The sequence below is a fragment of the Carassius gibelio genome, chromosome B2 (assembly GCF_023724105.1).
Source record: "Carassius gibelio isolate Cgi1373 ecotype wild population from Czech Republic chromosome B2, carGib1.2-hapl.c, whole genome shotgun sequence".
Lineage (NCBI taxonomy): Eukaryota > Metazoa > Chordata > Actinopteri > Cypriniformes > Cyprinidae > Carassius > Carassius gibelio.
The window spans coordinates 28,894,471-28,920,241 of record NC_068397.1 but is presented as its reverse complement, the minus strand read 5'-3'; the positions used below and the strand labels follow the sequence as shown (position 1 = coordinate 28,920,241).

The 25,771-nt window shown below is 35.6% G+C and overlaps 2 protein-coding genes and 1 long non-coding RNA gene across 8 annotated transcripts; 1 reads left to right on the top strand and 2 right to left on the bottom strand.

Moving 5' to 3' along the window:
• The first annotated feature begins 684 nt into the window (after positions 1-684).
• Positions 685-21,343, top strand: LOC127951124 (CD59 glycoprotein). Of its 6 annotated transcripts, none has more exons than XM_052548790.1 (4): positions 685-821; positions 1,657-1,712; positions 20,895-21,017; positions 21,180-21,343. In XM_052548790.1, exons 2-4 carry the CDS (start codon positions 1,661-1,663, stop codon positions 21,326-21,328), a joined length of 324 nt encoding a protein of 107 aa, XP_052404750.1. In that variant the 5' UTR covers positions 685-821; positions 1,657-1,660; the 3' UTR covers positions 21,329-21,343. The 6 variants fall into 6 exon arrangements, with proteins under 6 accessions (XP_052404750.1, XP_052404751.1, XP_052404753.1 ...); XM_052548791.1 differs by having other exon boundaries at positions 706-821; positions 1,660-1,712; XM_052548793.1 differs by lacking the exon at positions 1,657-1,712 and adding an exon at positions 20,714-20,766 and having other exon boundaries at positions 708-821.
• Positions 3,762-18,866, bottom strand: LOC127951123 (protein-glutamine gamma-glutamyltransferase K). Its single transcript, XM_052548789.1, has 14 exons — positions 18,759-18,866; positions 17,288-17,568; positions 16,990-17,181; positions 16,395-16,646; positions 13,331-13,449; positions 12,215-12,322; positions 11,950-12,127; positions 11,082-11,220; positions 10,808-11,000; positions 9,514-9,667; positions 7,959-8,243; positions 6,313-6,473; positions 6,067-6,203; positions 3,762-5,583 (listed from the first exon to the last, which is right to left on the bottom strand). The coding sequence occupies exons 2-14, from the start codon at positions 17,565-17,567 to the stop codon at positions 5,436-5,438; spliced, it is 2,346 nt and encodes a 781-aa protein (XP_052404749.1). The 5' UTR covers position 17,568; positions 18,759-18,866; the 3' UTR covers positions 3,762-5,435.
• Positions 21,344-21,636: 293 nt separating the features above from the next.
• LOC127951126 (uncharacterized) lies at positions 21,637-25,659 on the bottom strand. Its single transcript, XR_008152601.1, has 3 exons — positions 25,395-25,659; positions 24,012-24,128; positions 21,637-23,216 (listed from the first exon to the last, which is right to left on the bottom strand). It is a non-coding gene; the product is annotated as an uncharacterized LOC127951126 (long non-coding RNA).
• Positions 25,660-25,771: the final 112 nt, after the last annotated feature.

The following is a 25,771-nucleotide window of genomic DNA, read 5'->3' as shown; positions in this document are numbered from 1 at the left end:
TTTGGGTTTTGACCAATAAAAATGTGAACAGTTTAACCCTTTACTCTTAAAGCCACATTGATATCCCAATATCTCTGAAAATGAACCCTGGGGTTGTAAAATAAGAATAGCAAAAGGAAAGTTGGTCAAGAACCACAATAACAAAAGACATGCAAACTGAGGGAAAACTGAGTTGACACGGGATGACCCTTCATTTAAAACTGAATGCATTTTGCCAAAGCAATGTAAAATTATCTACAGCTTAACCCAGATACAGACTGCTGTTATGATAACTGTGTGAAGAGTTTTAAAAACATGACCTATTGAGAAATGTTTCCTAGACATTGCAAAACCTGTGCAGTACTGAGTGCAGCTCCCAGACCAAACCACCTGGCGTCGCTCTCATCTCTAATCTGTCATTACTGTATACTGAAAACTAGTTGTAAAAGTCAGATGAATCATGACAAATAGAGTTGGTAAAACCATAGACATTTTACAATATAAACAAACATTTCTAACAGTAGTGTAGCATGCTATACAAGTATTGTGTAAAGTCATTATGTTGCGTTTAAACAACTAACCAAACAATTTTGTGTATTTTTGCTGTATGCATGTGCAATGTGCAAATTTCTGAGACTGAGTGCTTTAGACCGTGTATGAATTAACATCTGCTCTTGCACAACACATCATCCTACAAAACATTAACATTTTATCAATTGTCCCCAAGGGCATGCAGTAGGTTTGATTTTAACATTGGTGCAGAAATGTAATCGTATATAAGAGACAGACACAGGTGCATATGAACCAACTTCTTCTCAGCTCTGGCTCTGCTCCAAGTCAAGGTACGTTAACATTAAGTTAACTTCGGTTTTAGATTAAGCTTTAATGGAATTATTGAAAAAATGTGGTAATATTTTCTGACATTGAAATAACAGTATTTTCCCTCTGAAATCATAAAACACTATTGGATCTAAACTACTATTGTTCTCTGGTTTGTCTAGAATAGTAAGGCATTGGAAGATAATTTAACAATAACTCTGAGAAAATAACTCTAAAAAAAAAAACTCAAAATCAAAATAATGGTGCAATTTGAATTGTGATATACTACAATGAAAACTGAACCATATTTCTTCTTACATTGTCAGTATTATGATGCATAAATAAAAAAAAAACAAAATGCAATTTTGAGAATCATCCTTTCAAATCAGCCAAATTAATAAAAAATATATACAATATAATTTATACAATATGTTATTTCATATTATACTATAAAATATGATGTGCTACTTGAATAGAGTATCATCAAAATTATCACAGAATAAAAAGCCACAATAATATAAAAACAAATATTCATAATTATAATAATAACAACAAAATATTGAATAATACTTTTTTAAAATAAAATCTACAACTGTTCTAATATGCGTAAAATGTTCTAAATATTTTATTTTATTAAACAATGTTTTTTTCATTTTAATTGAACAATTAATAAATATGAAAGTTCATGTGACCTCTGGGTCTTACACATATGATGCAAACTATTTTTATTTTTTAGGCAAACTATATACCATACCTTTTAGTATTAACAATACATATTGTTGTAATTTTAAAATATATTGTGATATATGATATATTGTAGTCAGATTATTTAACTGATTATTTTTCTATTTCATTCAGCAGAATGATGAAGGTTCTGCTGCTGACTCTTGTTCTCGTCCTGATTTTGACGAATGGTGGGTTTCGTTTAAAACCAAACTGTTTTAGAACACAATCCTTATCTAAAGAGTTTGATCACTTGAAGTGTCACAAAATTAATTGTTCATAATCAGATGTTGTTTAATCAGCCTAATAACTGTTGTAGGATCTGCCCTGAAATGTTATAACTGTGTCCCCGGCTCCCCTGGAGGAAGTTGTGCGACCACTCAGGAGACGTGTGGCTATAAAAAAGACACCTGTGTGTCTGCCAGATTCACTATCGCTCCCTGTGAGTTTCCATCATGTGTGCAATAGATGCACAAAAATACAGGAGCTTTAGAAGGACTTTCACACAAACACATGAACAATGACACTCATGCACTTTCCCATTCCTCTAGATTCTTCCTTCCGGAGGTGCATTAGCATGGCAGACTGCATGATTCTTCAGTCCAGTCCCACTATTAAAGTCAAGTGCTGTCAGACGGATCTGTGCAACACCCCGGTCTAGGAAGACCACCCTGTTATTGTTCTGTTTCAGGTCAGCAGACATGATTTTGTGGGAGTGATCACTTTTAGACTACACAAAATTGACTTGTTTTAGACGGAAAGCATATTTGTTGTACTTTAAAATGCCACTAAGCCTTATCCACCTTATTTCACAATGCCAAGTAAACTAACAAAAGTAACATCATTTCCATGGTACATTGGGCAATATGATATTTTTTAAAGGTTGAAAACAGTGTGACGTATCAAACTTGTATTCAGCAGAGCAACAGTCGTGTTTGTCCAATCAGAACATAATACTGCTAATATTAAATGATTAAAGAGGCGTCACTATCTTATTTACAGGTTTTGTAATAGCAATAAATATCAAAATGAGTTACAAAATGAGTTGATGTTGGTGATCCATTTACATTTTTTATTTCTCTTTTTTGTTGTTGACTTAAAAAAAAATAAAAAAAATAATAATAATAATTCTAAACTGTCTGTTATCACAAACATTTAATTAACAGTAGATAAAGGTAAGCCTACAGATTCCCTCTAACCTCAGATCTACTCAAATGCCTCAACCGTTCACTGTACAAACTGTACACTTCCTGTACACTGACAACTATTTTTAAAAAGGAGATGAAAGTACAACAGGTGAAACTGTATATATTATGCAAAAACAGAGTGGCTGTTGCAAAATGTCATTATGTTGCATATTTAAGTGAGTGGCAAACAATTTGTCAGTTTTTATAGTCTGTGTATTGTGTTTAATGTGCAAAAATCAGTTCTGGGCTGAGTTTCCAAAAAGATCGTACGACTGATCTTAATATTACGGTCTGTTTCCCAAAAGCATAGTAACTTAAGTAGCACTTGGAAATCATTGTAGAGTGATCTGGAGTAATCGTAAAGCCCTAAGTGCATCGTAAGAAGACAGATTCATGCAGTCACCTGCAGGACAATCAGCAGATTACACCTTTAACTTCATTCAAGTGCAATGTGATTATAATATAAGGGTTTGATTGTGCTTTATTGTACACTTTATAACTCGTTTTCTTTCTTTATTTTTTATTAATCTATAGATAAATAAACTAAAAAGGCCAGGAAAAAAAAAATAGAAATACACATTTAAGTTAAATGACTGAAACAACAACAAAAACAACAAAAGAATAAAACTAGTAATCAAATGCTTCAAAGACTCGGAGGGACAATATGTCAATGGAAACCAGCTGTATTGGACCCGGAAATAACATCTCACTCTCTCTCTCTCTCTCTCTCTCTCTCTCTCTGTACTATATAAGTAATTAAATTTAAATTAATTTATGCATTAAGCAGACGCTTCTATCCAAAGCGACTTACAGTGCATCCAGGCTAACATTTTTTGAGAATAAAAATGTTTAACCTGTGTAATGAAAGCACTGACAATGTTTGGACAGTCATATTGATTAAAAGATGAGATGATTAATTATCCATTTAGCATTATAAAGCATTATCTGTTTTTATAATGAGCATATCTTAATACACTGCTGTACTTTTAATAAGATGTGTCTGCATAGACTTATATACTATACTTCTGCATTGGCCCATTTATTTTTTATGTATATATTTATAAACGCATAAACATAGTTTTATTTCATTATATATTATTATGATATAGTATTTTAACTATCCCTTTTAATGTTGCTTATCATGACAATCTTTAAAAATGAACACAACTTTTGTGAATCCCGAAGCTTATGCACCACGGTCACGTGACTTTAACTTTTTCCATGAAAGTTTGAGTTAGAAATAAACGCGTTTGCAAGAGCGTGATCATAAACACAAATGAGCAAGTAAAAACGGACTTGTGAGTAAAAGAGTCAACCTCTGAAGCCGTACTATTGCTCATTAAGTCACTTGTTAGAATAAAAGCTTAAATTAAAAATAAATCAAGAATGGTGCATTACTGTATAATGTTGATTAGAATAAACGTGATCGTGACCTTGTCTTATCAGACCCTAGTGTTGAAATGCTAAATCATTTCTGTTTGGGACCAATAAAATAGTAATCCATGCAGAACTCGACTTTGTTTTTGAGAGATGTTCGCATTCCTCTCTTTTGAGATATTTTATATATATAAATATAAATACCTGACCATGTTTCTGACTTGTTCATACTAGAAATGGAAAGTATCAAATGCATTTCAGAGTGAGACACCACATATAATCTGCATTATGTGTGTGTGTGTGTGTGTTTTATTTTATTTTTTGTACACTGCACATCTTGATATAATATATTAGGAGATTCAGGACAGGTAAATACCGAAAATACACAGCCCATAGATTCCATAATGATAAAATAGTATAAATAGTATGCTGCTATGCATTACCATTGACTTTAACATTATTATTTATTTATTTAAACCACATCAAGAAACAAGTTAGAGCAGGTGTGCAATGCAGAAAAGGGAAAGAATTTATGAACATATTATTTATATATACTCCTCACTGTGTTATCCATGAGTGAATGAATTAGTGGAAAACAATCTGAAATGCAGCAACACTCTTAATTGAGGCAGAGCTGATTGGTGTGAGCAGATTGTTCAGTAAACCTCTTCAACAAATTAATCCAATCACAGATGACATTTGTTCCAAACCATAAATACATTATATAAACAATACAAACAAACTACCTTTATCTCCATAAACACCTAATAAGCAATAAAGTGTTACGGTCTTCATATATTTTCATAGTTGAAGGTTCCCAGTTTTTGTAATAGCAAAATGATGTGAGGATACAACAGCATTATGCATCAGACCAATGCAGCTCGATATGAAATCATTATTAATATTAATCATTTACTCAAAGGAACATTAAATGAGTCAATAATAGTCATCATTGTGAACAGTATGCAATATAAGGCACTACAGCTGCACAGAAACTAAATGCATGAGCTACATATGTTTATCCACAATAAAATATATATATTTTTAGGTTATCAGTCATCACATAAAATTTTAATACAGGTTTATATATCAGCTTACTTTTTCAGCATTGAAAAGATCCATTTGATCAACTAAACTAAAGTAACATTTAATAGACACAATAAATCAAAGCAATACAGTTTTTTAAATAAATTATGTCTAAAATGAATTCAAAACAAATTTCAGATCAGGGACATACAGTTGGAACTATTGTATGTGAAAAAGAAGGGTTATTTCTTGAAGAAATAACCACATGGCTCAATGTAAACACTTTATATGTGCAGTTAGATGATGCTAATAGTGTGAGTGAGTTCACTGGCTCTCGTGAACGTCGATGTCGGTCACACCGTGCACCTGCGACAGCTGTCTGCAGTCCAGAGACGCCACCAGCTTCCTCTTGCCTGCTATCAAGGGGACGAAGTGCTCCGTCACCGTCACATTGGCATGTTTGCCCACATCCCTGAGAAAACAGAGAAAGAGAAGACAAGAAAGAGAGAGAGATTAATGCAACCATTCACAATACAATAAAAAAAACTACTTCAAAGATTCATGAGCAGAGATCTGAACTGAGTGCAGGTCATTCACATTTACTATGATTTGAAGTATAGGTTTTATAATTATTGTAGTACACTATTATAGTGTTTATTCATATTTGGAATTAGCTTTTAGCTGTTTATTTCAGTTTGACACCAAAGCAACTTTTGTCATTTAAGATTTATTTCAATTTAAGTTTTTGAATATTAGGTAATTTAATTTTTAAATTGTATTTTATTTCAGCTTCATTCTGATTACCAGTGGATCCTGTCTGAATTTCAATCATAATAATCCTGTTGGGAACTTTGTTCTTTGGGATCTAGATTTTATGTTGTGTTTTGATCATGAAATTCCCATTAGGGAACTCCGAGAGGAATCCTGCACACATTCCGTTCAGGATAACTCTTACCCGACTTTGATGGGATGGAGGTCTCTCAGCCCGAGTCCTTCCACTCGGATGACCACATCACGCAGAGTACAAGGAAGAGGATTTGTGAATGTGATCTTCACGGACATCTCCTTGCCCACATATGCCTCTCCGATAGGCTACAACAAGAAATTAAGGAGATTTACAAACCATCTCTGTTTTGAGAAACCAGAATTGTGTTCGAATGAACTGCACAGTGGTAAAAAGCGGAAGTTCAGGAAGTCTCACCTCGATGTGGAGATCAGGTGTTCGGAGTCTAAAGCTGGTCTGATTGGCCAAAACCTGCTGGGTCTCAGTGACCCGTCCTGACAGAGTCAGCATGAGCGCGGCCTGGTCCACCAGCTGATCCTGATACTGTGTGTATGGCAGCACCCAGTCAAGAGTCTTCTCTGGAGGACGTGAAATAGACACAAAGAGATCATCAGCAATGTTTATGAGCTTTACACATAAGATGTCTATGTACTGTAACATAAATATATTATTAATTTATAAAGATATACATTTGTTTTATATTGCTACCTAAAATTAAACTAGAAAAGTAGTTTTTTCTAAATTAAATATAAAAAACTATAGAGGTACAGTGATGCGAGTAGCGTGCTAGTACAGTGTGCACACTGGTACAGTAGTGTGAATAGCGTGCTATTACAGTGTGCACACTGGTACAGTGGTGTGAGTAGCGTGCTAGTACAGTGTGCACACTGGTACAGTAGTGAGAGTAGTGTGCTATTACAGTGTGCACACTGGCACAGTAGTGTGAGTAGTGTGCTATTACAGTGTGCACACTGGTGCGAGTAGTGTGTTAGTACAGTGTGCACACTGGTACAGTAGTGAGAGTAGCATGCTAGTACAGTGTGCACACTGGCACAGTAGTGTGAGTAGTGTGCTATTACAGTGTGCACACTGGTGCGAGTAGTGTGCTAGTACAGTGTGCACACTGGAACAGTGGTGTGAGTAGTGTGCTAGTACAGTGTGCACACTGGTACAGTGGTGCGAGTAGCGTGCTAGTACAGTGTGCACACTGGTACAGTAGTGAGAGTAGCGTGCTAGTACAGTGTGCACACTGGTACAGTAGTGAGAGTAGCGTGCTAGTACAGTGTGCACACTGGTACAGTGGTGCGAGTAGCGTGCTAGTACAGTGTGCACACTGGTACAGTAGTGAGAGTAGCGTGCTAGTACAGTGTGCACACTGGTACAGTGGTGCGAGTAGCGTGCTAGTACAGTGTGCACACTGGTACAGTGGTGCGAGTAGCGTGCTAGTACAGTGTGCACACTGGTACAGTAGTGCGAGTAGCGTGCTAGTACAGTGTGCACACTGGTACAGTGGTGAGAGTAGCGTGCTAGTACAGTGTGCACACTGGTACAGTGGTGCGAGTAGCGTGCTAGTACAGTGTGCACACTGGTGCAGTGGTGCGAGTAGCGTGCTAGTACAGTGTGCACACTGGTACACTGGTGCGAGTAGCGTGCTAGTACAGTGTGCACACTGGTACAGTGGTGCGAGTAGCGTGCTAGTACAGTGTGCACACTGGTGCAGTGGTGCGAGTAGCGTGCTAGTACAGTGTGCACACTGGTGCAGTGGTGCGAGTAGCGTGCTAGTACAGTGTGCACACTGGTACAGTGGTGCGAGTAGCGTGCTAGTACAGTGTGCACACTGGTACAGTAGTGCGAGTAGCGTGCTAGTACAGTGTGCACACTGGTACATTAGTGCGAGTAGCGTGCTAGTACAGTGTGCACACTGGTACAGTAGTGTGAGTAGCGTGCTAGTACAGTGTGCACACTGGTACAGTGGTGCGAGTAGCGTGCTAGTACAGTGTGCACACTGGTGCAGTGGTGCGAGTAGTGTGCTTGTATGCCAGTCCGAACAAACCCAAGCTCACCTTCCTGTGGGTTCAGCTCCACATTAAGCGTGTCCTTCCTCACGGTGTCCTTCAGCACGCCGGTGTAGTACATGACTGCCACCTGGCTGTGGAGGGTGGTTCTGCGCGGCTGAGAGCTGCTGTTCTTCACCACGATCTTCAGCTGAGCGTCTCCTCCCATGCGTGGACCTTCTCCCTCCATCTTCACCTCCACCTGCACATCCTCAGCAATGGGACTGGAGTAGACGTTGGGTTTAGAGCCGTAGCGACAGGCGGTTTCCACTGCGATACGCTCCTCTTCTGAACCTGATGTGACACATTAAATAAGATAATTATACTGTATGTATCCTACATATTTCACAAATGTTTTCTTTTGTGTTGAGCAGAATAAAGAAACTCGCAAAGGTTTGAGGGTGAGCAAACATTGAGAGAATTTTTAGATTTGGGTGATCTGTCACTTTAAGTCTATTTTCTTATTTGTTTATATTTTGTGTAGCTGAGTAACTGAGACGATGCTGATCTTTTTTCCTGTTGGTGAAACTTGGTGAATTTTAAACTACCCATTCAGAGATAATGACAGGTATTTTGGTGAAAAGGCTGAGTGATTACGGCAGAGGAATGTTAAGCCATTCATGGCCGGTTTAAACAGATATTGTGTGCTCTTGGCTTCCTCTGTCCTGGCATTAGAAATCACTTCTGCTCGGTGTTGCTCTGGTAAAACAGCATCGACTAAGAACATGAGTTTAACTCCTGATTGTATGGATGAATCTCACAAAGAAAGGTTATATTGCTCCCTGCTTTGCTAATAACAAATTTTCTTTATGTATAATAATGTCTATTAAAATAAAGATTGTTATTACAAATAAATTAAAATAATTTATATAAAAAAGTATGAACATATAAGAAAATCATTTAACTTAATATAAATAAAATATTTTAATAATTAAAATAACAATACATATTTTACAGTAATTCATTTACAGAACAAAAAGAAATGTATTTATATTATAATGTATTTATATGTACATATGTGCAACATAAATATTCATTAATGTATAATGTATTTAAATGTATTTATCGATATCATGTATATTAAGGTGTAACAAATAATGTAAAACATTAACAGTTGTGTATATACTGTAAATTAATAAATAAGGTGTGTGTGTGTGTGTGTGTTTACAGTTTTAATCCAAAGTTGGAGGCTTTGTTTTTATATATATATATATATATATAAAATTACTAATAAATCGTTATATCAAATCAATGTCTTTAGTAGTAATATGACATTTCTTCACAGTTTTTTTGTGAGATTCACTCATATTATAATCTATTTATTTTTCTCCTGGCATTTGGATCTACTAAAGTTTTCTCTGGGAAACTACACTAGTTCCCATACGAGTGTTCTCATGATTTTAATAGCATGTGATTTCATCATTATATCTACATTGGGCCTGTTGTATTACGCAATATTTAATCAGGGCTTCTTCTTTGACAACTATGGTCTATGCTTCCTGTGTTTCAGGTTGGTACAGGCAAAACGAGACACTGAGATTGATGTCTGATGTGTGTTTCTCACCTTCAGGATATTTGTAAAGGTGTGTGATGTCGACACGTTCGTCCGAGCCCACAGCTTTAGTGCTGATGCAGTGGCCGACTGCTTTCTTCTCACTGTGGATCTGCTTGAAGGTGCCATCCAGGTTCCTCTGCCAGTAGATCTTATCACTGTTCACCTGCAGCAGAAAAAGCACAGGTTACAGCAGAAACTCCTTAAAGAGACGAGTCTGTCAAGATATATACAGGCTTCAGGCAGCACGTCAGGACCGGCCTGTTCTGAAGCACATTCACATTTAACAGCATCCACAAGTCTCTTAACTTCTGCACTGTGAAGTACTCCAGTAAAACAGCACATTTCAAGAGAAACATGAGAGCAGGGCGATTCTATCCATTATGAATAATAAAAAAAAACATAAGAACAGATGATGTCCAGTGTTGATATTAAAAATCACTTTGGGTTATCAAATACAGCTGAAATTTAATAAAATATAAATACAGTATTAGATGAAAAATTAAGCAATCTTAATGTTGTCTTGACAGCTAACTGAAACGAAGCAAGTTTAAGCTGCAGTAGAAAAAATACTCAAATAAAACATTAATTACTGAAACTAAAAATAGAACATGAAAATGAAAATGAATCTAAATTTTTATAAATATTATAATAGTAGTATATAAATAATACTCAGATAGAATATTTATCATATAAGAAATACATAATAATTACTCAAATATGGTGTAATCCAAGTCATTCAAAAAGGAAAGTTTTGAAGAAATTAGCAAGTGCAAGTTATTATATTCTAATGAAAAAAAAAAAGATGATGAATTATGCACAACCGCATGAATATAAAATTATAGTATTTTCTGGAAAAACAAGAAGTTGCACATGAAAATAAGTCACAGCGTGTCAAAATTGCATGTCATATTTCAGAAATAATGTAAAACAGCTGTAAATAAAACTAAAACTAAATCTTTACAAATATTATAAACACTATAAATATGTATTTTAATTCTTACTACATAAAAAGTCCCTGAAATGAAACTATATTCAGAACAGAACAGAACAGGAATTATATCGAAATAAATACACATTTCTTATATTAATAATAGATTTGAATATCAGTCGCTTTGGAATATAAGTTTCAGTACGTTTCATATTGTTAAAAAAAAAACGGATTATATTCCAGAAAAATATAATTTTCAATGAATGTGCACTTCAAAATTTGATTTATGTAACATGCACGTTTCTAGACAGAAAGGATGTGAATGCATCTTCTATGGCTGTTTATATGAAGATAATTTGACGTGTCTGGACTCACCTCAGCAAAGACGAAAGGGGTGTCAAATTTAAGGTAGACCTGTCCGGAGCGAATAGCGGCCAGTGACGCTGGGCCACAGCGGAACGTCCCATAACTGGTCTCCTGAGGTGTGGAGTCCACGGCCTGCCAGCCGCCCAAACCAGGAGGCAGATCCGGACGGGCCATCCAGCAGTCGTTCCACACATGGAAGTTCCTGCAAAAGAGAGGAAATCACAGGAATGATACACCACTACAACAGCATGAAACTTTTTCATGAAAATGCACAAATCCTCACCACACAGAGTCCGAGTTGAGATGATTGATTGGTTCCATATTCTCATCTAAATACACATCTGTTGTCAAGGACACATCCGTGTCATGTGCAGACTGGAAATTAGTTACAGAACGGGTAGGAATACCTAAACATCTCAATACTGGGACAGATAGAGAAAGAGAGCATGAGTTTAGACATTCTTGTAAATATTCACTATAATAATAATAATAATAAACATTACGGTTCAAACTTTTGGAAGAAATTAATGCTTTTATTCTACAATGATACTGCTCACTTTGACTTTAAGATTAATACATTTCATTTCATCTAAACTTTATTATTTCTTCCCACTGAATATTCACTGAACTTTTGTTTGGTTACAGAAAGTCTTATTTACTGTGACTCTATAAACAGCAAAAAAGAAAAAGGTAAGGGCGTGGCCTACACTTCTGCTGTCCAATCACAGTCGCTCTCTTTTGTGTTTTTGGGCTTGATGATATTGTGTTGGCTGATGCATCTTCAGAAAGCAGCATTTTGAAAAGACACATCTAGCAATTATCTGTGATTTTTTTTTTTTACCAGTTAATGCTTTAATATTAAACTCTTAAAAATAAAAGTTCTAAAAATCTCAAACAAGAACCATTTGTGGTAGGTAGAAGAACGTCTGAAAATCTAAAGAAACTGTTTCCTCTATAAAGACCGGAAAGATTTCATGGATGTTAAAGGTTCTCCATGGAACCATCAATGCCAGAAAAGAACTTGATTTTCTAGAGTCTCTATGTCTACAGCTGGAATCCTGAATCAGTAACCCTAATCTTTCCTGCCGTACACAAAGCCAAACGGAGACGGTTATCTGTTCACACACACACACACACACACACACACACACCTGTGGTGGTGACCCCAGAAAACACCCAGCACTGGCCGTATTTGACGGGCGTTCCTCTTTCTCTGTGGTACTGCCGGAGGATTTCAACACTTCCACTCCAGGCCGTGGGAGACGTCCCGCCAGCATAAACCCCCGACCAGTTTCCCTCCAGAACACCAAGGTCATCCGGAGAATTGATCTAGAAGGGACAGATACATTCACTAACTATAATCAGGCTCTCTTCACAGATCTGTTCCAGCTGTGTTGCTGGATGTGTGGCACTCACCATGGCAGAAATGACTCGGACCACACTGACAGGGTCTCCTCTTCCTGAGGGAGGAACCTCGCTGTTATCCAGCACAAACAGACAGGCCTCCAGAATCCCTTCATCAAACTTGATATGAGAGAGAGAGAGAGAGAGAGAGAGAGAGAGAGAGACAACCAGGTAAAATCACAAGTCTAAGCATGGCCCAAAATTCTGGTTGCAAAGTTGCCACCACTGATCTATATATATAACATTTTTGCTATTTTGTAAGCACAGTAAACACATGTTGTTTTCCAGGGCAGTCTACAATTATGGCATAACTGATGCCAGATTTACCGTAAACGTCACATATAAACAAAATGAACTGTGGTTTGGTGAGATGACTTTTCCTGTCTAAGTGAGCAGTTCTTGTGAGAATAAGTAAAAAAATGCTTCACCTTTTTGTGATATACATTTACATTTAGTCATTTAGCAGATACTTTTATTCTAAGCGACTTACAAATGAGAACAATGGAAGCAGTCAAAATCAGCATGTGGTGCTTAAAAAAACTAAATAGAATTAATGTTAAAACTATTAAATATTGTTTTTGATTTGAAATGAAGCTGAAATAAAAGTAAATATTTCATGAAAAACTAAAATCAGAAATTAAGAATTAGAAATGTTGCATCGCCAACTAACTGAAATACAAATGGTTCATTTGAACAACTAGAATTACTAATATATATATAAAAAATAACATTATTATTCCATTCAACTGAACAAAATTACTAAATGTAACAATGAAAACACTATTTATGTGTGTGTGTGTGTGTGTTTTAATTGATAAAACAATATGAAAATAACACTGACTGATATAAGTATACAGAAAAATAACAATCATTAAATTTTCTTTCATAACAAAATATTTTTAAAATGCTTTTAAAATAAATAATGCAAAATACAGTTTCCATTGCAGGTAAAATAAATATTGCTGTTAAATTATCAGTTCGCTGATCACTGGTAGTTTTTGTCAAACATTATGTTTTATATCTGTGTTCTTTTTTGTATAAGGTTCTCACAAGGATCTGTAACTAGCATATTTTTCCCAGAAAGTGTTTTATTCTGCTTTATTCTTAGTGCATTATTTATCTTCGCACCTGGCCGAAGTTCCACGTACGAGCTCCAATCTGCTTCTCAGTGCCATAGTAGATTCTTCCAGTGTCATTTAAGACGTACTCCTTCAGCTCTTTCTCCCCCTCCATGTACACCGTGTCATCTGAAGAGAGAGAGAGAGTCATGAGGGACCATGAGCAGACAGGATTTAATACGGTGGTTGGGGTCATTTTAAATTACAGTGATGTCATCAATGTGAGCCACAGCAGGGCGTCTGGAATTTACTGTGCTCTGTTTTCATCAAAACTCTGTGTTCTGGGGGTTATTGTCAGAACAAGAGGGGAGGTGCGATCAAACGGGAAAAGGGAAAAAAAGTGGAGGCATAATGTAACGGAAATGACTAGAGAAGATGCCAGACGACTGAAAAGATTACAAAATGAATGGAGAAGTGAGTCATGCAAGAGAAAGTGTAATGGAAAGAGGTCAGAAAGATTGAAACATGAGACAGAAAAACACAGCAGGCTCATACATACTTTAGTTTATGTAGGGGATTTTATATACTGGAAATGATTATTATTTTTTTTTTTAAAGATGTAATCATATTAGTTTTCCTTTAACACAATATCACAATAAAATCAGCAAATGTCCAATTTTCCAGTTTCTGAAACAGGGTTTGTATTGCTATTTAAAATTAAAGCTATTAAAAATAATTTACTTTATTGAAATAAAGCTGAAATAAAATGAATATAAATATTAGATGGAAAAATGTCAACTTAATGTAAACAAATGTAAAAATTAAAATAAATGTTTCAAGTTTAATACACTAAAATTGCAAGTATTTAAAAAAAGACAAATAATTAAATAAAAATAAATAAAGTAATAAATGAAATATTTGAAAAATTACTAAACAAAAACAATTACTAAAACTAAAATTAAAATGAAATCTGAAAATAATATGAGTCTTTATTTTTTGCTTTCTTGGGAAAACATTTTCTTAATTTATTATTATTTATTTTTCCCCAGTTAATCTTTTGTAAAATCACCTTAATTAATAAAAGCTAGTTCCTAATGTCATTACTATCCATCATTATAAACGGGAAATCTAAATAAACAGCAGTAAATATAAGGAATACATTTGCTAAAGTTCGGTATGAAAATACCAAAATAACAATGTATGATTTAAAAAAAAAATATTCCAATTAACAAATTTAAATCCACTGAGAAATGCTTAACTTTACCTCTTTATTTGAATCTGCTTAAGCATTCTCTACATTTTATTGAGTAAATAATCAAGTTATGTCTAGTTGAAGCCAGCTACACCCTGTTATTGAAAGATTGTTTAAATGAAAACACATTCTTGCAGAGTTCACAGTGTTTTGCAGAGCAGGAACGAGCCAGCAGCTTTCAACAAAAGCACAGAGCATAAAAATTAGTGTTATAAAACAAAACAAGCTGAAAAAAAGAAAAGAATGAAAGGAAAGAGCCTGGAGTGAACAAGGGGCCAAGAAGGGAGAGAAAGAGAGCGGGAGAGGGAGGATATATTTGACATGTGAAAACCCAGATGAGGTGGAACTGTAAAAGAAACATCAGGGAAAAAAGCAGAGAGAGAAAAGGTTTACAGTGCTTGGAGTGAAAGGTGTTTTGGCAGACCTCTCATTCCTTACAAAACATCTCTGGCATTCAGTGCAGGAAGGAAGGCAAATCCTAAACCACCCTAGAAAACTAGCTTTAAACTATTAGACTAATAAGGACTCAAACACTTTGAATCAATGCAGAAGCATGTAAAAAAAAAAAAAAGTTATTTCATTATTATATGCATTAAATAAGTTCTTATTTATTTTGATTATTTATTTATTTTATATAACATATAATAATATATATTTATTTATTTTGATGAGCATTTCTATTGTTTGACTGATTATTGCATTGTTTTATCTAGTTCATGATTCTTATCAGATGCAACACCATAATGAGTCTACATCATGAAACAGATAGTGATCACAGTTTAGTGTGAGACAGTTCTTTTAAGAGAATCAAAACCATACAGAAAGAATGACTGTAATGAGCCAGCTCTTTCATCCAAAGTAATTTACAGTGCATTCAGGCTAAGAGTTTTTACTGAACATGTGTTTCCTGGGAATCAAACCCACAAACTTGCACTGCTGACGCAATGCTCTACGACTGAGCCACAGGAACAATGTGAACTGTAAACACTTTTTCAAAGCTGCTTGACAGAGATGATGTAAAAACTCTTGTAAGGACAAGATTATTTGTGAGTTACAGCCAGTACTTGCAGACAAGCAGCTGCTGGAAGACATGGATTACAAGAAAACCTTCATTTCTCCTGAAGACTGACGTAAGTCAATCGGTTGCAAATGCAAACTTGCAGCTTCATGTTATTTTGCATTAATTGTTGCCTGTGCAATATTACAGGCTGAATATATCAGAGACGTGCTTCAATAGAGGTGTGCATTGGCTTCTTGTAAAAGTTTAGAGTCATCGTCTATCTACGCAAACTTGATTTCATACATCAATGCATGTGGCATAACATGATTAATTAACATTGCAATCTCTGTGCTGATGAAACCGCAAACTTTGTCAATAAACAGCATAAAATATATTCTTAAGGTTAGACGATGTGGTTTCCATAACTTTCAGCTTTCAAACAAGTGGAAAGAGGACATCTGAAATAAACATTTAAGTGTTTATTTTACTGCATTTTATCAATTAGCATCTGTAGATTTCAGTTTTTCATTGAATCATCAGAATGAGAGTTCAAACAGCTGATATTTTAGCATTAGTTTGAAGATAAAACATCTTGATCGATTAGTTTCTTACAAACATGCAACTTTTCATTCAAGTCATTCATTGTTGAGTGGTGTGGATTATTGTGATGTTTTATCAGCTTTTTAGACTCATTCTGACGGCACCCATTCACTGCAGAGGAACCATTGGTGAGCAACTGATGCAGTGCTAAATTTCTCCAAATCTGATGAAGAAACAAACTCATCTACATCTTGGATTGCATCAGGATGGGTACATTTTCAGTAAATGTAAATTTTTTAGTAATATATCCTTTAAAGTAAGCTTGAACTTTATTATTCTTACCTTCACACCAGGGATTGAAGAGCATGTAGATGTCTTTGTCGTGGTCATGCGTGGTAGTTTCGCCCGTCTTCAGGTTTTGTGTTGTGATGGTCAGCTTGTACTTCCCGATAACAGCAGTGACGGGGGAGTTGACAGAAAGCCTCACCCTGTTGTCCTTCTGCTCCACCATCTTTGCCTCCCAGCGTTCATCCTGGAGCTCGTCCACCAGCGGTATGATGATGTGTGTCTTCTTCGACACCTGCGGGAGAGACCCTGCATGAAGACATCACACATATGGGTTAAGACATTTTCAGAATTTTATTTAAAATACTAAAGAAACTAAAACTAAATATAAAGTAAATAAATTCAATTGATATCAAATATACAGACTTAAGATTTCACTCAAAAAGAGAGAAAGCCAAAGAAGTTAATAAATAAATAAATACATACATACATACAGTTTAAATATGTATAATGATTCTTAGACATATTTATTTGTTATAAAAAACTGAAAAAGTCTAGATTTAAACCAGTTTTCTTGAGGATTTTACTGCACTGAAAGTATACATTCCTGAAATCTGACCATATAGTTCCTGAGATTTAACTTCGTGCTCACCCGTCTTCATTTCCAGGTGAAGTTTATCTGTGTTTGGGTTGAAAGGTCGTGAGAGGTCGAGCTCTATTTGAAAGGTCTGTCCTCTGCGGATGATGAGCTGGTCACTGTTGTATTGATCCGTGTGATGCTCCGTCTTGTTCTGATCTGATTTCTCACTCAGCAGATCGACAGAGCGCACTGCTAGAGTCAACTCTGAAGAGAAAGAGAGAGAGAAGAAGAAAAAGATTGAGTTTGAGAAACTTCAGCTGAAGTGTATGAAAAGAAGTCTCAAATCTCATCCTCAGACCGAGCTCCTCACCGTCCAGCTCTGTATCTCCGTTGAGAGTCGGTGGAGTCGGTCTTTCTTTCTCTACGTCCCCGGGAGCCACACCATCCACGTCACCGCTCACATCATTCGAGCTGCTCTGTCTCCGGACACAACATGGACAAGCTCTCTGAAACCAGTGCCAGCATCCGCTCTCTTTCCTCGCGATGGACCCGCTGTGTTTCTCTGAGATGGCCTGGCCATTGCTGGCAGAAACACCATGAAAACGTCCAAGAGCGGCGTTATCTCGGATTGATAGTCTTTGTCCTGGCATCCTGCAAAACATCATACAAAATAATTAGATGGAAAATAGTGTAAAGATTTGGAATCCGCACGCAGACAATAAATATTTAGCAATTCATTTATTGATGATGATGTGAAGCAAACACAAAGAGAACGCAAATGTGATTTTAAAACTAAGATTCATGATGAAGGACAATCAAAGAAATAAAGAATTGTTACTTTATAAAAACATTTAAACTGATGTTTGTTTGACATGCACATTTTATATGAAAGAGCATGACAGATGTGCCCCAGATTGCCATTAAAATATATGTCAGTAATTATTCCAAAATGATCAGTGATCACTAGCACTTTGGTACAGAAAATATTGAATGAAAAGGAACAGAAATGCTGACGTTGCATGTGGATTCGTTCCCAGTGACTAAATAAACAGCCAAAATGAGAACCACGTGTTTCCTCCAAATGGCCTTGTGTTCTCCATCTTCTCAACTTGTTTTCTTCTGTTTTCTCAAGACTTTTCTCACAATCACCAAATTCCATTTGTGAGACGTATTCCTTTCAACTAAACATAAACCAGACATTCCTCTGCATTACCTTCTCAACAGAGAGTAGATTAAATGGACAGAAAATTGAGACTTTTAAATATTCTTCTCATCAGATTTTCCTCTTCAGGCCCCAATAATCTCACTTTTAAACTTCTCAAACATTAACTGTTTTATTCTTTTGTGCAGAAGCCAGCAGACAATGATAAGAGATATTCTGAGATCTGTATGAATGTATGTTAACTAGAGGTTTTCATTGAGTTCCCCACCCTGTCAAATCATAGTGCTGTACTAAATTCATAAGCAGAATCATGCAGTCAGTATCCAGCTTTAAATGTGCTTCTTGCCAAAGCATAAGAAATTATTCGAATGAAAAAAAGCATCAGCTTTTATTATGCAACATCTATGCTTAAGGCATATCGAGCAAATACATAATTACAGAATAACTGTGGCTTGTAAACGTGGTTTTCGTTTCTACTCCAAATACAGAGACACTAAAAGTGTTTACTTTCTATGTGGCATCTCACAGAAACCGTTATAGTTTTTATGATCATGGACGATAATCTTCAGAACATTAAAACTTGGAAAAACCTCCCAATAATTCAGCGCATTACAGACACATTTCTTCACAGAACAAACAGCGAGAGTAACACAAAAACAAATAAAAAGTTTAGACTTACTTTTTTTGTTTTTTCACGATATTCTTAGAATGTTCTTCAGATATATGTATGAGTTTCAAGACTGCACGCGAACAAGCTCGCAGCAAGTAGGAACGACACTGGCCAAGTCTCGCCCAAATCCACCCCCCTCGCCATACACACACACACACACTCCCCACCCACCACATTATAATTTATGGGCAGTTTAAGTCAATTTGTTGTTGTATGTGAGCTATGAGTCAAAAAGAAAAATGTCAAAGTTTAAATTAATTTCAAAGTTTTAATCAGGGACACAGAATTGACTGTACATTGATCACTGCTGAATGCTGGAAAAAAATAAAAAAATAGAAACTATCACAAAAAATACAATGGTTTCCACTACAATTATTTCAAACATTACAAACAATCGACTTTTAAAACCATTTCCAATTTTTTTTTTTTTCACAAGTCACCAATAGAAGGTGATGGTCAACAGTAGAGACCCACTGGGTATATTACAGTTTCTATTATAACCAGTACAATTTCCTTTTATAACAAGTAAAACCATTACAAATTCTGTGATGGTGTCTGTTGTTTTTTAAGCATGGTAAGATTTGGTATTTAATTACTTTAACATTATGAATATTTCTTACAATATAAATTCTTCCTCAATTCATAGAGCAGATATGACTGGTTTATTGCAGCAGAGCAATCATATTTCCCTTAAACCCTAATAATAGTGTAAAGGAAGTGAAACTGCAGTGTTCAGGCTTTATGGCACCTCTTTCATACAGGCTATGTATTTTTAAGTTTCAAACCTTGCCTTTACTGAGGGGTGTAAATGTTACTTAAAGGGATGGTTCACCCAAGAATTAAAATTCTGTCATTATTCACCCTTATATCTTTCCAAACCTTTAAGACCCTCATTCATCACAATTTTATGAAGCTAGGATACTTTTTTTACATCAAAAACAACATGCGTGTTTGTGTCATGGGACTCTCAAAAATGGCGGAGGACAGTGACGGCGAGTAATTAACAACAGAATTAACGGCAGAATCATTTTTGGGTTGAACTATCCCGTATAAGTACCACCACGGCATAAGAACACGCAGTGTGTATCACACTCTGTCAAGTTATTATTGAGTGAAGATTTTTTATCGTTCTGTTATTCAGGTTGTGGCATCGTTTATGGGAAACGCCTAATCATCGAAACATTTGTTCAAGGCTACTCACAGCGCTTGGTCACGTGTCGCGCAGGAACGTTTCGGAACCAAAACTTAGAAATTGCTCACGGTTCCGGTTCTTTTTAAAATACAGAACCGGTTCTTGTTCTCGGTTCCCGACCCTAGTGCTGGATGATGTCACCAATTAGGCCAACTTCTAGTTAGAAGACAACCCTATCAGACAGTGAGTGAAACACATAACTCCAAATTTGATTTGATAATATCTTAAAAATAAGCTTAATTAAACTGTTTTTCTTAAAAACAACCAAATGAATAAAAAAATATATATTTATTTTAATATTTACAATATATTATTTCATATTATAATATAAAATATTATGTGCTACTTTATGAATAGAGTATCATCAAAATTATCACAGTATAAAAAGCCACAATAGTACAAAAAACAAATATTCATAATGATAATAATATATTTTTTTATCAAATATTACATTTTGAATAAAATCTATAACTGTGCTAATATGCTTAAAATTCTCTAAATATTTTATTTATAATTATAATACATAATATATATATTTTTTTTTTCATAAAACAATGTATTTTCATTTTAATTGAACAGTTAATAAATATGAAAGCTCATGTGACCTCTGGATCTAACATATATGATGCAAACTATTTTTATTTTTTAGGTAAACTATATACCATACCTTCCAGTATTAACAATACATATTGTTGTAATTTTAAAATAAATTGTGCCATGATATATTGTAGTCAGAATATTAAACTGATTATTTTTCTATTTCATTCAGCAGAAGGATGAAGGTTCTGCTGCTGACTCTTGTTCTTGTCCTGATCTTGACGAATGGTGGGTTTTGTTTAAAACCAAACTGTTTTAGATCACAATCCTTATCTAAAGAGTTTGATCACTTGAAGTGTCATAAAATTAATTGTTCATAATCAGATGTTGTTTAATCAGCCTAATAACTGTTGTAGGATCTGCCCTGAAATGTTATAACTGTGTCCCCGGCTCCCCTGGAGGAAGTTGTGCGACCACTCAGGAGACGTGTGGCTATAAAAAAGACACCTGTGTGTCTGCCAGATTCACTATCGCTCCCTGTGAGTTTCCTAGTATTATAACTGGATTTTGCACACACACACACACACACACACACACACAATTAAAAATAAAATAATGTATAAAAATACTTTTACAGTGAAAAATAGATCAGCATGGTCGAATAACCTCTTTTTCTTATATTTTCTTATCCATTCCTCTAGATTCTTACTTCCGGAGGTGCATTAGCATGGCAGCCTGCATCATTCTTCAGTCCAGTCCCAGTATTAAAGTCAGTTGCTGTCAGAGGAATCTGTGCAACACCCTGGTTATTAAAACCCCAAAATCTCAATGCATATCAAACCATAAGTGAAAAACGATCCAAACAGTGGCATTTCAGTAGTGCATGTCACACATATATAAATTAGTAGAGTTATTTACTAATGCAAGACCAGTTATAGGCTAATGATGAGTTATAGGATCTTACGTGCAAATTAATATTAAGGTGATTGTTTCAGTATGGGCACTTTTTCATATCTAAAAACTAAAGCTTACAAATTTGCATGAACAATGATGCATTAAGGACATAATTTTGCTACAGCTGTTCCTCATTTGACCTGTGTCTTCAAGTCTGAGTGTTTAGTTCATTTGTCATGCAACAGATTCAGAATGAACACACTCTAAAAATGGCTGGGTTAAAAATAACCCAATTGGCAACCCAGCACTGGGTAAATATTGGACAGAACACATGCTGGGTTAAAGTAACCCAGCATGCTGGTTTACACATTTTAACCCAGCATGCTGGGTTATTGAGAAAACCCAAGATAGAGTCATTTTTACCATTTGTGGGTTTGCTTTTTTATGATTCTGGGTTATTCTTGCTGGGTTATTCTCATAATTTCACTTTTGCTTAACAAAGCAATCATGGATTAATAAATAATGAAGAATACAGGTTATTTAGACTGTTAAAAAATATTTTTAATGCCATCTGACATTAAAAAATTTGTACCAATGACAAACAACATGGAATTTTCCCTTTTTTTGTTTCCAGCAAATGCAAAATAAATAAATAAAAAATCACAGAAATACAGTTGCAATAAATAAGAAAATTATTTCTGAATGACCTGTGTCTAGCTGTTTAACTATTACATTTTGAGATTTTTAGCTATTTAAATACACAGTGAAATGACATTGACAATTAACATTCTTTAAATTAATTAATCCTTAAATTTATATCAAGTATATAAAGACTCCTACGTAGGTAGATGTGCACTGCTTAGGGTAGTTCAACATATAGTTCACCCAAAAATGAAAATTCTGTCATTTATCACTCAACTTCATGTCGTTACAAACCCGTAAGCCCTTCGTTCATCTTCAGAACACAAGTTAAGATATTTTCGTTGATATTCGAGAGCTTTCAGACCAGGGTGAATAATTAGTGACAATTTTCATTTTTGGGTGAACTATTGTCAAACACTTAAGCTCTGAAGCAAAGATCTACACCTGAGAGCAGTGTACTCCGTTATAGAGCTATGGAAGGACCATTTTCAAAAGAAATTGCTAATTATATTTTCAATTGCGTTTTCCACATGTGACAAATTGTGACAATCCAAACATAATTGCAAATCTTGAACAAAAACACTGTTTCAAAAACACTGAACAAAAATTACGGTTTCAGTTTTCATGAATGCACAGTGACTGCCAAATTTCAAATGAAAAAACAAAGTCAGTTTGTAGCTGTATTTTCCATGTATTATGAGTAATAAGCCTGTCATATTGATCAAATACTGCATCATAGCAGCTTTACAGTATTAAATAGGAAAATAGTGTGTAATAATGCAAAGGGACAAAAGTAAACACTCAGTTTTCAGTTAAAGTCAATTCGTCATTGATTCAGTGATGTATCGTCCCTCTGTGCAATCAAGTGGATGATATCGCTTGATATTAATTGTCCCCAACTAAAAAAAAACAAGGAACCAAAACTCCATCGGTGACAGAATGGAGAAAAATCCTTGGGAGAAACCAGGCTCAGTTGGGGGTCAGTTCTCCTCTGACCAGACGAAACCAGTAGTTCAATTCCAGGCTGCAGCAAAGTCAGATTGTGCAGAAGAATCATCTGTTTCCTGTGGTCTTGTCCTGGTGCTCCTCTGAGACAAGGTCTTTACAGGGGATCTGTATCTGGGGCTCTAGTTGTCCTGGTCTCCGCTGTCTTTCAGGGATGTAGAGGTCGAGGTAGAGGAGATACGGGTGGCTACGGTGACCTTGGAATAAGAGAGAAACAGACTAATGTTAGCATAGATGTTGCATAAGAACAAGTACATGAGGTTTTATGAATTACCATGTCTGTTTTTTCACTGTGTCGCACATGTTACCTGCCAAAACTCAAATGGAATCTTTAGCATCTGAATTTCCAATGACTCACATTGAAAACTGTCAATTTTTGTCAGAGGTGGGACCATACTATGGAGAGTGTTTGTATTGGGAGGTGACGTCACTCAAAGACAACTGTGCAAAATGCTTTGAACAATGGAGGTTAAGGCACTACTAAAGGCAGCTGCCGCTCCGAGAGATGCGTGTTAAAGAACAGACAGTGCAACCCGGATCTCCCTATATTCTTGGCACCTCACACAATAAATAATTCTGTCATTTTTACCCCAAATGCAGCTACTATCCCCTGCTAACCGTTAGAGCCACATGGTACTATTGGTCAATATTCACCATTAACCAAATGCTTTTCACCGGAGGAATAAAATATAGGGTAAGCTGCAGCTAGGTAAATAAGAGTAGAACTGCAATGTTGTTAGCTGACGTGCATCAGATTGCAAACAGTGAGAGATTTGGGGTAAAAACTACAAAATATCTCCCAATACAAACACGCCCCATAGTATAGTCCCACCCTTGACACAAATTGACAGCTTTCTGTGTAAGGCATCTGAAATACAAATGCTTTTCAATTGAGTTTGGACTATTTCACAATGTATATGTCCACATGTGGAAAAATACAATCAAATATACAATTTGCAATTCCTTTTGAAAATAGTGCAGAATATCCTTACCTGTACATTGATTATGATCAATGCCTGAGAGATCTGCTGGCATTTTTAAATCGCCACAACAATTGGATGGGGTTTTGTGGACTCTGCTCAGTTAAGGAATTCCATGTTTGTTCCAACCTTTAAAATAAAGTTTAAAAAAAATAAAAAATACAAATTGTTTTAATAACAGTGATTCAGTTCAATTAACTGTGTGAAGTTAATCATGAAATTGACCCATCATGATTATGAGTTAAATTCACCTATGAGTTGGTCTACAGAAGCAGAATATGATATAGTGATTGGCTGAAAGGTGTGCTTTCAAACAGTCTAATCAATGGGATGTTCATTATAAATCACAGTTTTATGTTAATATGCTGGCTATATCAAACACACACAGTCACTGGCACAGATAAGGGAGATCACACTGCATGCGCGCACACAGACATTTCTATGACAAGTCACGTAGGTAAAACAGTCCATATATAAAAACTTATAGATGTACCAAAGTGATAAGGACAAGTCAAAAACACGATCTGGAAAATTAATATATGATGTTTACGCTCATAAATTAGGTACATTCTGGTGCAGCTTTAACTATAGCACGAAATAAAAATATATCTGCGTTTAAGTTACGTGAGGGTTAACGTTAGTTGATTATCACAGACAAACAATTATGTAAAATGTATAATAAACACGAACTTACCGTTAGACGCCTCAAGACTGCACTCGACGAGTTTTTCTCTCACAAATGTATCCATGCGCTTTTCTGACAGGAAAAAAACACATTTTGAATTATAATTTGTATGTAAAAAGACTTTATAAACCACAAAAGCATCAAATCACTTCACTAACGCGGCCAGCGTCACTCGCTGTGCGTGCGCGAACTTTGAAATGCCCTGAGACGTCGATTCTTTTCCGGGAATCACTTTGTTCGAGAATTACTGAACCGGTTTACTTGAACTGGGTCGTCGGTTCTTTTAGACCTGCGGTCCGACTATATTGTACGTAATTTGTATGATTTAAATGTCGATATGGACAACTGCAGGCGTTTACATTAGAGCAGAAAGTCGTATTCACTTTTTGAACTCATTTGACTCACTTAAATATCAAATTCGCTTTTCAATGTCAGAAACTACTTTTTCCTCTATTTCCACAGGTATTCGCATATTTCAGCCATCAGTCACTGTCTGAAACTTAATAAAACTTTATTAATCTGTCGTCTCAGATACCTTAACACGATTATGCGAGTCGCGTAACGTAGGTTGGCCGTTTGAGGTAAACAGTTCATCATTTAACGTAAATAATGTTGGCCTGTAGACGTTTAACAGTATTGTTGCTGCAAAAAAAAAGTTATAATTCTGCCAATTTAAAATAATTATTATTGAAAACATTAAATAAACTTACCTTAAAACAGTTGAAAGCCGTGGCTTTGCCCCGTTGTTCTTCCAAAGTGACAGTTGGGGAGCGATTTAAACATCTTCAAGGCGCGTTAAATAACCCAGCGCTGGCCTGAAACAACCCAGCGACGCAACCCAGCAGGTTTAACCCAACACCTGGTAAATTGAAACTACCCAAAAGTGTTTAAAAAGAAATTAAATAACCCAACAAAATGACCCAACAGACTCAACCCAGCATTTTGGGTTAAAAAATAACCCAGCCGTTTTTAGAGTGCAGATTGTTCATAAATGACTCTTCACCAATGTGCATATACAGGCATTACTTAAAGAAAATATGAATACTGAGCACAATATAACAAGTAAAATAAGGTTGGATGTAAATAC